Below are 11,202 nucleotides of genomic sequence, written 5' to 3'. Positions count from 1 at the left end.
AAGCTAAATATTGGTTGAAGAAGGGTTATGGCTCTCTTAAATTCGTAATAATTGGCTGATGCATTCTGTATGGTCAGTAATTTTAACAATGTAACGTATGCCACTGCCAGTGGCCAACGTGGCCAGTGTCATGTGGTGGTCTGAAATATTCCAGAAACGTCTCAAGACAACGCTAGAAGGGCTGGAGTCTACAGAATGCATTGCGGACGACATCATCGTGTGGGGCGGTGGTGACTCGATGGAGGAAGCACGTAGGGACCACGACAAGAACCTAGAGGCTCTAATGTTCAGAGCCCACAAACAAGGTTTAAAATTCAAATAATCTAAGTACGAGTTTAGAACAACCTCTACAGTGTTCCAAGACATATCATAACAGCTGCAGGGCTACAGGTAGATCCAGAAAAGGTCAAGGCCATTCAGAATCTGAAACCCCCGAAAAATGTTGAAGCCGTGAGTTTTGCGAGGTACAGTGAATTACCTGGCCCGGTTTCTGCCTCAGCTGTCGACCGTGATGGAGCCCATTAATAGGCTGACCAAGGAGGATGTTGCTTGTCATTGGGAGCATGGACAAGACCAGGCTTTGACGAAGATCAAAGACATGATCTGCACAGCACCAGTAATGGCATATTATGATACCTAGAAGGAGCTGGTGCTACAATATGATGCCAGTGAGTCAGGCCTTGGGGCCGCACTGTTACAGGAGGGTCGTCCAATAGCGTATGCCAGCCGGGCACTTACAGACCCCGAGACAAGATACGCTCAAATAGAGAAGGAGGCAGTCGCAGTGGCTTGGTCACTTGAACATTTCAGACAATACACATATGGGAGAAAAACCATAGTGCACACAGATCACAATCCTGGAATATGACATTGACCTGAAGTGGAGACCTGGGAAGGAGATGCACGTCGCAGATATGCTGTCCAGATCCTACCTACCTAAATCGACAGGAATGTCAGACATTGAGCAGGTATGCATGGTAGACTACTTGCCGATCCGAACAGAAAGACTCGAACAGCTCAAACTAGAGACAGAAAGGGACGAGACATTGCAGCTCTTGAGGCTAGTGATTCTGAAGGGATGGCCAGAAGAGAAGCATCAATGCCCTACCCAGGTAACGCCATACTTCAGCATACGTGATGAACTGAGTGTACAGGACGGTCTGATATTCAGAGGCGAGAGGCTCGTCATCCCTGCAAGCATGAGAGACCAAATGAAGAAGGCTATTCACACCTCTCATTTAGGGGAAGAGTCGTGTCTCAAAAGGGCCAGAGAAGCACAATACTGGCCAGCCATGAACGCGGAAATCAAGACCTTCATATCAACTTGCGACACATGCCGCAACTATGAAACCAGCCAGTGCAAAGAAACTATGATGCCACATGAACTACCTGGTAGACCCTGGGAAAAGGTTGCCATTTGACCTATTTACTTGGGAAGACAAAGACTACCTGGTGACGTCAGATTATTACACCAATTTCTGGGAGGTGGACAGACTGAAGAGAAGCAACTCTTCAACTATCATCAGCAAACTGAAAAGGCATTTTGCCAGACAGGGAATACCAGAACAGGTTATTAGCGACAATGCTCAAAATCCGACATCCGATGGATTCCAGAGATTCGCGAGAGACTGGGATTTTGAACACGTCACCGTGAGTCCGTACAACAGCAAGGCAAATGGCAAGGCGGAGTCATCAGTGAAGGCAGCAAAGCGGATGCTACGGAAGGCGAAGAAGTCCGGAACTGATCCATATCTCGCCCTGCTGGAGATTCGCAACACCCCAACACAAGGAATGGGCAGTAGCCCCATGCAGCGTTTGAATAACCGTCGGGCACGCACCCTGTTACCAATGACACCGAACCTACTCAAGCCTCGAAACAGAGAGAGATCAAATGCAACAGCTGTAGAATAGACAAACAAAGTACTACAACAGGAACGCAAAAGATCTGCCTGCACTGGAACAAGGTGACACCGTAAGAATGAAGCCTTTTGCTAAAGGACAACGTGAATGGAAGAAAGGTGTTATAGTGGCTAGGCTCGATGAGAGGTCGTACACAGTGGACACACCAGATGGCAGTTACAGACGTAATCGTGCGCACATTAAACGCACCATGGAGGAACCACCGCCCACTACCATGCAACGAAAATCATTACACATACCGCCAAGGAAGACGGGTGAAAATAAGGCAATAGCACCGAGGACGACGGGTAACACGGAGCCAATCCACAGGCCTATTGGCCACAACAAATCTGCAAGAGAAGAACCCATGGCAACATCTAGAGAGAAGAACAATTTACATACGCCGACAAAGAAATTTCCCCCTCAACCAATACATACTTCTCCCCCACTTGCACCACTTCAGAACAATCACAACACCACCAGGTCAGGTAGAGCCGTCAAGAGACCCGCTCACCTAAGCAATTATGTACCGTGAGCGATGATAGAAGGTGATCGATAGGGCCATCAGTACAATCTGACACCATACACCCAGGAAGATTCTAACTAAGTTGTTTTTAAGGATACAAAACCTACATCAATTGAACTGTAGGTCAGGATGATATTATTTGAATGTGGCATTTGTTAAAGTCCCTATAATAATGGAAAATTCGTTTGTTATCGTTGTCACTTAATTGGCATTTGTTAGTTGACTGTGTTGTATAGGTACGCTTTATACAAGGTTCCACGTGCATTGTTGAGAGTTTTGAGTTATTTCATATAGGAGAAAAGATGTATCACACCGCGTAGTCTTGTTCTATGTGTTCCCGCCCTGTATGTGTGAAGGGTCACGTGGTGTGATCGTGGTAGTTGGAAGATGGCGGAATAAGAAGTGTACGAATAAACTATGTGTGTTATCTTTCACTCTGAGTTATGTTTATACTGGCATGTTACAGTCGCGCATCTTGCGCGGCTAGATTGATGTTATAGGGAGAATGGTAGGGGCCTAAACGTGTTTTAGGTCGGGCGTTTCTAGGGTCATTGTGAAATGGAGGTAGGATGCGGTCTGGGAGAACGGGCGACATGTGTGCTCAGGATGTAGGGTTTTTGGGGGTAATATATAGAAGAGAGATTAGAGAGAGGCGAGAGACAGATGTACGTAGGAGTGGAGGAGTCTGGTTGTAGTCGCAAGAGTAAGCACACGCACTTAAGGGGTAGACACACTAGGCGATTTTTCATGCGATCGAGCTCGCCAACCGAGCCGGCCGGCTCGATTGCATGAAACATCGCGTAGTGTGTCCTGTGAGTCGCATCGATTTTCGAGTCGGCCGGCCGAGTCGCCCGATTCAAACATATTTGATAATTATTTGAGCCGGCCGGCTGCAATCGCCTAGTGTGACCGGGTATGCGATTGAGCCGGCCGATTGTACAATTCATCAGCCAATCAGCGTGCTGAAAATCCACAGAGTTGCCCGACTCAGTCGCGTAGTATGTCCACAGAGTTGCCCGACTGAGCCGGCCGGCTCGATCTCATGAAAATTCGCGTAGTGTGTCCACAGCTTTACGCACGCGTGGGTGTTTCTTTGTCTCTCTGTGCAAGATGTGACTACACTGTGTGCCAGTTATTAAAGTTTATGCAGTTTAATATACAAGTTTGGATTCCTTCTACATCAATATTCATATACATCGAAAGTTAATTCAGCGTTACATTTTGGAGCAAGTGACAGTTCCAAAAGCTGGGTACGCAATGCAATTATATGCAGTCTATATCATGTCACTCCTGATAATAATATAGACACACATTGCACACAAACAAGCACAGATGCTCTTATCTGCACGCAGACACAGTGTAATGGTGGGAAAGGCTATAACAATCGAACACTCCAGCTACATGAAAAACAAGTGCCGCAGAGCGACAGCACTCAACTGACGTGTACTGTAGCCGGCTATTCTTCTGATAAACTCACTGGCAACCGATTCAAGTGCGCCCTCCCGCCACCGCGTTGATAGGCTTTGCTATACTGGTAGTACAGTAATAAAGATATAGCTGTGTAGCTTTAATGACTACGCTATATTAACGTTATCATGGATATGCGTCGAACGCGAGCGTAGTGGTGGTGGTGGGGGAGGGTGGGGGTGAAAGAAGGTAGGGGAAGGGGGCGTGCGGGTGAAGGGGCTCTAATAGCAAAGAGCGTTCAGTCCCTATTGTAAAATGAGACAATCCATGTTACCCCTCCTCTTGAGGAAGTCCAAAAGGTTATTCAGACGACTTACTCCTTCGCACCGTCAGTGGAAAGCACAATTTACATGGTCCTTATCAATAATAACCCATTAAAAATGGTAAGGTCACCGCTGAAACAAAAAAGTTTTTCAATCGCTCCGTTAGACCATGTTCTCAGAAAATGTCTAAAATCTGCCCTGTGCCCCATTGACCTTTGACCTGTGACCTCCAATTTCGCCACAGTGATGGCTTTTCCTACCATGATGCTATACACTGGCTATCACGAGCCTAGGTCGAGCCGTTTAGATTTGTGCTGCAATTCTGCATTTCCTCCCTATACCTTAAGTTAAGGAGGGAATGTTCCCCCTTCTTTTACACCATTTGACCTTTAAACTTTGACCCCCAGCTTCGACATCCCAACCCGTTTTTTCGGATTACCCCTCATGTCCCAAATATTGTGACCGTACGTCGAGCGGTTAAGATTTGTGCCCAACTGTTGATGCACGGACGGTCGCACGGCCGGACGAACGCACACTCATGCGATTCTACAAGCTGCATCTGACTATGTCAGATGAGCTGACTAGTGAAACATCGATGTGACCTTGAAAGGTATCAATATTTTATTAAAAACTCACACGCAATAATTTATCGATAAGTTACAATACATTGTCGTCTATAATACAGCTCTCGCTCAGAATATGAACAATAGTCTATAGACTATATCAGCAGTGAATAAATCTGTTTTAATTTTACTCTGTCCTGCCAATACACTTACAGCAATCACTACGCCAGCAACACCTCGCAATATTAGACACAGTAGTTTATAGCACACACAAATCTCATCTTTGTCACAAATTAAGTGTAAGGCGACCGTAGTCTGCCGATGTGACTGTGGCACAATAGCTGCTTCCTAATACCATACACGGCGTGTAGTTTATGCGCAAATGGCGTGGTGCCCATCTACCAGTCGTCCGGCCGATGCGTCACAGTGGTGAGTGTGCGGGACAGGCGAGGCCGGTCAACTGCCACGAGACTCGGCTGGTCGGAATGAAGTCCATCGGTCTTGCAGCAACACACTTCACATCGCCCTGGCAACGCAAGTGAGAAACATTCCACGTCAGGTTCGACGGCTCGGTGAAAAAAGGTCGTGCGCACAAGACACGCCTCATGAATCGATCACTGATATAATCAATATATCAATATATTGCTGATTGATCTTAAATCAATGGCTGGAAATCACTAGTACGGGTAAAATGGTACATTTTATAGCTGCTATCCGATTAGCAGTGATTCACACGTATTGAGCTGTCACTGAGCAAGTTAGGACATCAATGTTATATAGTTCCTTAGTGATAACGCAGTCAAATTCGGACTAGATCCGAAACGCAAGGCGTAGAAGCAGATCCACATATGTGATAGACTCGAAGTCAGATGTAAGTAAGGAAGCAGTCAAGGTTAGATGTATGTAGGAAATCGGCCGAGGTTAGATGTAGGTAGGAAATTGGTTGAGGTTAGATGTATGTAGGAAAGTGGTTGAGGTTAGATGTATGTAGGGAAGCAATCTAGGCTAGATGTAGGTAGGGAAGCAATCTAGGCTAGATGTAGGTAGGAAGTCAGCCGAGGTTAGATGTAGGTAGGAAATTGGCCAAGGTTTACCGAATGGGAGAGCTTTATGTTTGTAATGGTTGTTCTTTTGTAACACAAACCTTCAAGTAGAGATTGAAACACTTTGAGCAGAACATCTTCAGTTCCGGATCCGCGTAGAAATCGCAGCCAATCATGCGGCAGCGAATCCCATCACGCGGCCAATTAAATTTTAGACCATCTTGCGCGTCGCATGCCGACGTTGCCAACTCTTCCCGATCAGGGGTCAGTGTGCCGCTTGCTCCGCCACCTGTAGGAGGAAATAGTAAGCATCGTTTACATCTCGGTAGACGTGTGGAGTCTTGAGGGTTAGATGTGTGGCCATACCACATTAGTACAAATTAATCGACTTGTCCACTTGTCCTAATTGACAGACAGCTTTAACTAATCCCTGTTGTGCCAGGACATTCTAAAAGACAATGCTTGGACGTGAATCACAAGGGCAGGAATTGTGATGTTTTCCTAGGAGCCCTTATCCTATTTTGCTCCTCTCACAGACCTAATGGAGAAGCAACTTCCCTGTTCCTCCTCCACTCTGTACCCTAACCTAACCTGATAAATGAGAAACCTCCCTCTTCCTCCTCCACTCCTTATCTTCCCCCTAACCTTCTCCTCTGTCTCCTCCACTGCTTATCCCCCTTCCCTTCTCCTCTGTCTCCTCCACTCCCCCTCCCCTCCTTCTCTTCCACTTGCTCTCCTGATGCCTAAGAAACCTCCCTTTTCCTCCTCCACTCCTTATCCTCACCGTCCCCTTCCCCTCCTACTCCATTTTCTCACCTGATGCTTGAGAAAACTCCCTCTTCCTCCTCCACTCCTTATCCTCACCGTCCCCTTCCCCTCCTACTCCACTTTCTCACCTGATGCTTGAGAAAACTCCCTCTTCCTCCTCCACTCCTTATCACCCTCCCCTTCTCCTCTGTCTCCTCTACTCCTTATCTCACCTCCCCTTCTCCTGTCTCCTCCACTTCCCCCTCCTTCTCCTCCACTTGCTCACCTGATGCATGAGAAACCTCCCTCTTCCTCCTCCTCTCCCTATCCTCCTCCTCCCCTTCTCCTCTTTCTCCTCTTTTTTCTCACCTGATGCCTGAGAAACCTCCCTCTTCCTCCTCCTCCTCCTCCTCCTCAGCATTCGTTCCAGTGTCGTGTAGCATCCGTCACACAGACCGTTGACGCTGGCAACGTTCCAACAACCCGGCCCGACGCACCTGCCTCCGCAACCGTTGCTTTCGTCTGCCACCAGGGGGAGCCGGCTGCGATCTGCACGCGTCAATCGAGATGCTGGCTCACGCCGCTCGCTCGCGTGTTCTCTTGTTTGTCCGCTACTGCGATTCCTGGCAACCGGGCGCTCGTCGAGTGGCGCCCTCGTAGCATTGTCCAGCCACCAAATCTCGTCGTTAGACTGATGCCGCGACTGTTGATTCCGCCCGGTAGACCGATGCGGCGACTTATGTTCGTCGGGCGAACTCTGGTCGCCTAGCAACAACACCGTCGCCGCGTTTCTTCTAGTTCGAGCGTCCAGGTGACCGCTAGGTGGCGCTGTCATCCAGTCATCTCGCGCTGCGGTGGAGCGTGCTCGCACAAACAGGTCAAATCTCTCTTCGACGTCAGCTACCAAGAGGGCGCCACTATTATAAACATTTGCGGTCGCGAGGGCACCACCGTCCGTGCAAAAGAATGATTTCCATGATGCGAGCTCATCACTGTGTGCTTTATCCGCATCGCCGCGGTGACCGTCGTCGGGGTTGCCGGTGTTACCGTCGCCGTGGTTACTGCCGCCATGGTTACTGTTGTTGCGGTTTTCGTCCGGCACGGGCGACGACACAATGTAACAGTCGCTGATGGAGCAAGTCTTGTAGAAGCAGATGTCACAGTAACCACGGTAACTCGCCGTCCGCGTGCAGTCTTCCACCATGCAGGTGGCGCCAGCGTAAACCCACGCGAACGATGCCGCTGCGCTCTCCTTGCTCTCTAACAACGTTGGCGTGTGTGTGCGGGGGCTGTCAGCCGGTGACGCACGCTCACTTGTTCTCGTGCGCGCGCACTCGTGGCAGTAGGGATATGTGAGGTAGCTGCACATGTAGAGGCAATGGTCGCCGTGGCAACACTCCTCCATCAGCGAGACGATCTTGCCCGCGGTCTCGCGTTGCCATGGCAATTGTGCGGAAGGTGGCTTTGTGGTTTTCTCGATGTTCGTGAACGATTTGCCGCGGTTCGCTGTGGTCTGTTTACGCGTCACGTCGGCTAGGTTGTTCGTCATGGTAGCGTTGTCACGACAATGAGTAGGTGGCAGTGGATCACACTGTTGCTGCTGCAGTTCATGTTGTTGCTGCTGCTGTTGCTGCTGTTGCTGTTGCTGCTGATAATGACGATGACGATGGTGATGCTTATGATGATCCTGCTGCTGATGATGCTGATTCTGATTACACTGATGCTGCTGCTGTTGACGATGATAATAATGATCATGATGTTGCTTCTGTTGCTGCTGCTGTTTCTGTTGATGCTGCTGCTGCTGCTGCTGCTGTTGCTGCTCCTGCTTCTGCGATGCACACTTGTCGTCACCAGCAACGTCATCTCCAACAGACGTTCCGTTGTCGATGGTCGAGCGATCGTCGGCGGACCGGTTGCCCGATCGGTCAGCCCCAGTGTACCGGTTGCTGGCATGGTCAGCACCAAGCAACCGGTTGTCGGTGGGCACCGTCAGTTCTTGCAGCACGGTCACGTACAGCTGCATTAGACTGGTGCTCGTCTCTAGCTGCTGCGGGAGCGCGTGCGCGCACAGCACCTGACACGCCTCGTTGCAACGCGACAACGCGCACTCGCACACCGCCAAGTAGTCGCCCACCAGCCGGCGCCACCGCTGCGCCTCCGCCGGCAGTGCAAGCCGAATGCTCAGCTGTTTCATCGCGTGCGTCACCAGCGGGATGGCGGCGGGCCAGTGTAGAGGGTGCTGCGTGTCAACTTCCGGTTCCTGTGCGGTGGTTCCCATGGGAAGCAGGGGAACGAAGCGGCCATGACAGTAACCGAGCAGCATGGGAGATTTGATGCAGTACTGGTGGCGAGACAGCAGCGGAAGGTAGACACCTGAAACAAGTAAACGAACGAGTGTGCACTCTGTGCACGTGTCGCGCATGGGAACGCGGATAATCTCTGTTCATCGCAAACCGGTTTTTTACTTGTGTGTAACAAGAGCCGCAGAGCATCTGGGCTCATCTGAGGTCTGCTGTTCATCAGAGGTCGAGCGGTTATAAACGTAACATTTAAGTCGTGCGTAGTGACACCTTTGTTAGGTGCAGATATGCAGATACGCAGTTGCGTACACATCATTTCAGCAACCTTCTGCATTCTGCATACTTCCCAAATCCCATTGGTTGATACAAATTGCGTGCCTGATACTCCTGTTTTATGGTGCATTGTGACCCTAACTCTAACCCTAACCCTATTTAAAAAAAAAAAATTATTGTTGTAAAAATTATTTGTTATTAAATTGTTCTAAATAAATCATGTAAATATTTGCGTTAATTGGGGAAAAAATTGTTAAATGGATAAAGATAGAAAAATACAGAAAACTGGTAAATGATAAAAAATCTGATGGGATTCGATCCAATGACATTTGAACCGTGACGCTAGTGCTGTACGCGTTCGGCTATCTAGGCTTATTGGCTTTCTAGATTATGGATGTGCCATGAATATGAGAACACTGTGACATCATCAATCCTCCTCTTGAGGGTCAAAAGGTTATCAGACACTTACTCTTCGCACGTCAGTGGAAAGCACATTTCATGGTCCTTTCAATAAAGTGATAAAAATGGTAGGTCAGCGCTGAAAAAAAAAAGTTTTTTACTCTGTCCATTACGCCATGTCCCAAGAAAATGCCTGATATCTGACCTTTCCCCCACTGCCCTTTGACCTGTGACCTCCAATTTCGCACTGGTGATGGGTTTCCTGCCTATCACGCTATACATCGAATATTAAGAGCATAGGTCAAGCCGTTAATGTTTGTGCCACAATTCCGTATTTCCTCCTATACCTTAGTATAAAATAAATCCCCCTCCGTTTACACATCTTGACCTTTGACCCTTGACCCACAAATATGTAATCCTGAGTCCTTTTCACGATCCACCCCATACCCCATACCCCCCCCCCACGTCCCAAATATCGTGACCGTACGTCGAGCGGTTAAGATTTGTGCCCAACTGTTGACGGAAGGACGCACGAACGGACGCACGGACAATCATGCGATTCTAAAAGCTGCATCTGACTTCGTCAGATGAGCTAAAAATGCATCGTGATATATGGGAGTAGTTGAAAACAACTTGCTTTTGATATATTGTAATAACAACAATTTGCTTTCATATCGTAATTCACAAAATACCACAAAATTGTTTTTATTCACTTCTGATATCACTCGTAATATAGTCCAGCCTACCAAGCACCGAGGTGCCAGACACACCACCTGGTGGCAGAAATAAACCCCAACGACCCCTGGTGTAGAACGGGAATCACCTGCTACATCGCTGTCCGCTCTCCCGCTAACATCGCCGCGCGATCCCACGTCCTCGCCAGCGAGCACTATGATTGGTCGACGCAGCACATTGGCAAGAGCAAACACGTGCAGCTCCTCTGCGCCCCTTAGTGGGGAGGCACATGTCACGCCCCCTGGGGGTGGCTCACGGGCCACGCCCGCATCCGTGGCAGGGTTGACTCCCGTTGCCGACTCGTCGTTCCAATCCGCGTGACACTGCCAGTCCTGCATCACAATAACAACAACAATAATAATAATAATAATAATAATAATAATAATAATAATAACACATAAAATATAACAACAACAAGAAGTAAGACAACAACAACGGCGGCGACGATGACGACGACGACGACGACGACGACGACGACCATGACGTCAACAAATTAGCAAAGTGCATGAGATGGTGCCGAAACTCTACATCGGACGCTTCTTTATTTGCCACAACACATACCAATAGACTACTGATGGATTCCTTCTCCTGTGAACCTTGGCACGCCATCCTCTCCTCCAGTGTACCCTGACGCACTATCTTCTCCTCCCGTGTACTCTGATAGTGATACATCATCCTCTCCTTCTCTGCCTGCCATCGGTCTTTCAGCTTTGCTTGGGCATCGCTGAGTAGAGCCTGCTGGAGAAGTTGTTGTAGCAACAGGTGGTTGTCGTGGATACCCCACATGTAGATGGACGCCGCATGGAGCAGACAGCTGTGCTCGCCTGCGTGTGAGTCGGTTCAAAGGTTAGAGTCAGGTCAGAGGTCGCAGTCCCTTCGCGGGATCGATTGCAAATGGAGACTATTTAAACGACGTAGATTGTAACTATCAGCTTGACAGACCTTTAAAGTGGATAAATCTCACAGCTAAATGCATATATATATATA

General features: G+C 48.6%; 3 protein-coding genes across 3 annotated transcripts in view; 1 reads left to right on the top strand and 2 right to left on the bottom strand.

The window, feature by feature from the left end:
• The window catches only part of LOC106818112, a 2,378-nt gene extending 467 nt beyond the window's left edge, over positions 1-1,911 (top strand). Inside the window, exons 2-5 of the mRNA XM_014822837.1 lie at positions 111-305; positions 471-616; positions 849-1,392; positions 1,439-1,911. Of these exons, the coding sequence (XP_014678323.1) occupies positions 111-305; positions 471-616; positions 849-1,392; positions 1,439-1,911 (1,358 nt within the window). The remainder of the gene's footprint in view (positions 1-110; positions 306-470; positions 617-848; positions 1,393-1,438) is intronic.
• A 2,844-nt stretch (positions 1,912-4,755) lies between these two features.
• On the bottom strand, positions 4,756-8,167 carry LOC106818136. Its single transcript, XM_014822858.1, has 3 exons — positions 6,878-8,167; positions 5,863-6,050; positions 4,756-5,244 (listed from the first exon to the last, which is right to left on the bottom strand). Exons 1-3 carry the CDS (start codon positions 8,055-8,057, stop codon positions 5,140-5,142), a joined length of 1,473 nt encoding a protein of 490 aa, XP_014678344.1. The 5' UTR covers positions 8,058-8,167; the 3' UTR covers positions 4,756-5,139.
• Positions 8,168-8,220: 53 nt separating this feature from the next.
• Positions 8,221-11,202, bottom strand: part of LOC106818104 (tumor necrosis factor alpha-induced protein 3-like) — an 11,381-nt gene continuing 8,399 nt past the window's right edge. Inside the window, exons 2-5 of the mRNA XM_014822826.1 lie at positions 10,777-11,039; positions 10,304-10,547; positions 8,273-8,881; positions 8,221-8,237 (exon numbers count right to left, since the gene is read on the bottom strand). Coding sequence (XP_014678312.1) covers positions 8,221-8,237; positions 8,273-8,881; positions 10,304-10,547; positions 10,777-11,039 — 1,133 coding nt within the window. The remainder of the gene's footprint in view (positions 8,238-8,272; positions 8,882-10,303; positions 10,548-10,776; positions 11,040-11,202) is intronic.

This window comes from Priapulus caudatus, unplaced genomic scaffold, assembly GCF_000485595.1.
Source record: "Priapulus caudatus unplaced genomic scaffold, Priapulus_caudatus-5.0.1 Scaffold36, whole genome shotgun sequence".
Classification (NCBI taxonomy): Eukaryota; Metazoa; Priapulida; class Priapulimorpha; order Priapulimorphida; family Priapulidae; genus Priapulus; species Priapulus caudatus.
This window is presented reverse-complemented; position numbering and strand designations above follow the sequence as displayed.

What these genes read in the sequence shown, in the direction of transcription:
- LOC106818136 (XM_014822858.1), bottom strand. Translation starts at nt 8,057, where the DNA reads ATGACGAACAACCTAGCCGACGTGACGCGTAAACAGACCACAGCGAAC. An exon ending in GGAGGTTTCTCAGGCATCAG is followed by an intron (nt 6,051 to 6,877) that starts GTGAGAAAAAAG and finishes TTCCTCCTACAG; the next exon opens with GTGGCGGAGCAAGCGGCACA. An exon ending in GTTTCAATCTCTACTTGAAG is followed by an intron (nt 5,245 to 5,862) that starts GTTTGTGTTACA and finishes TTGCGTTGCCAG; the next exon opens with GGCGATGTGAAGTGTGTTGC.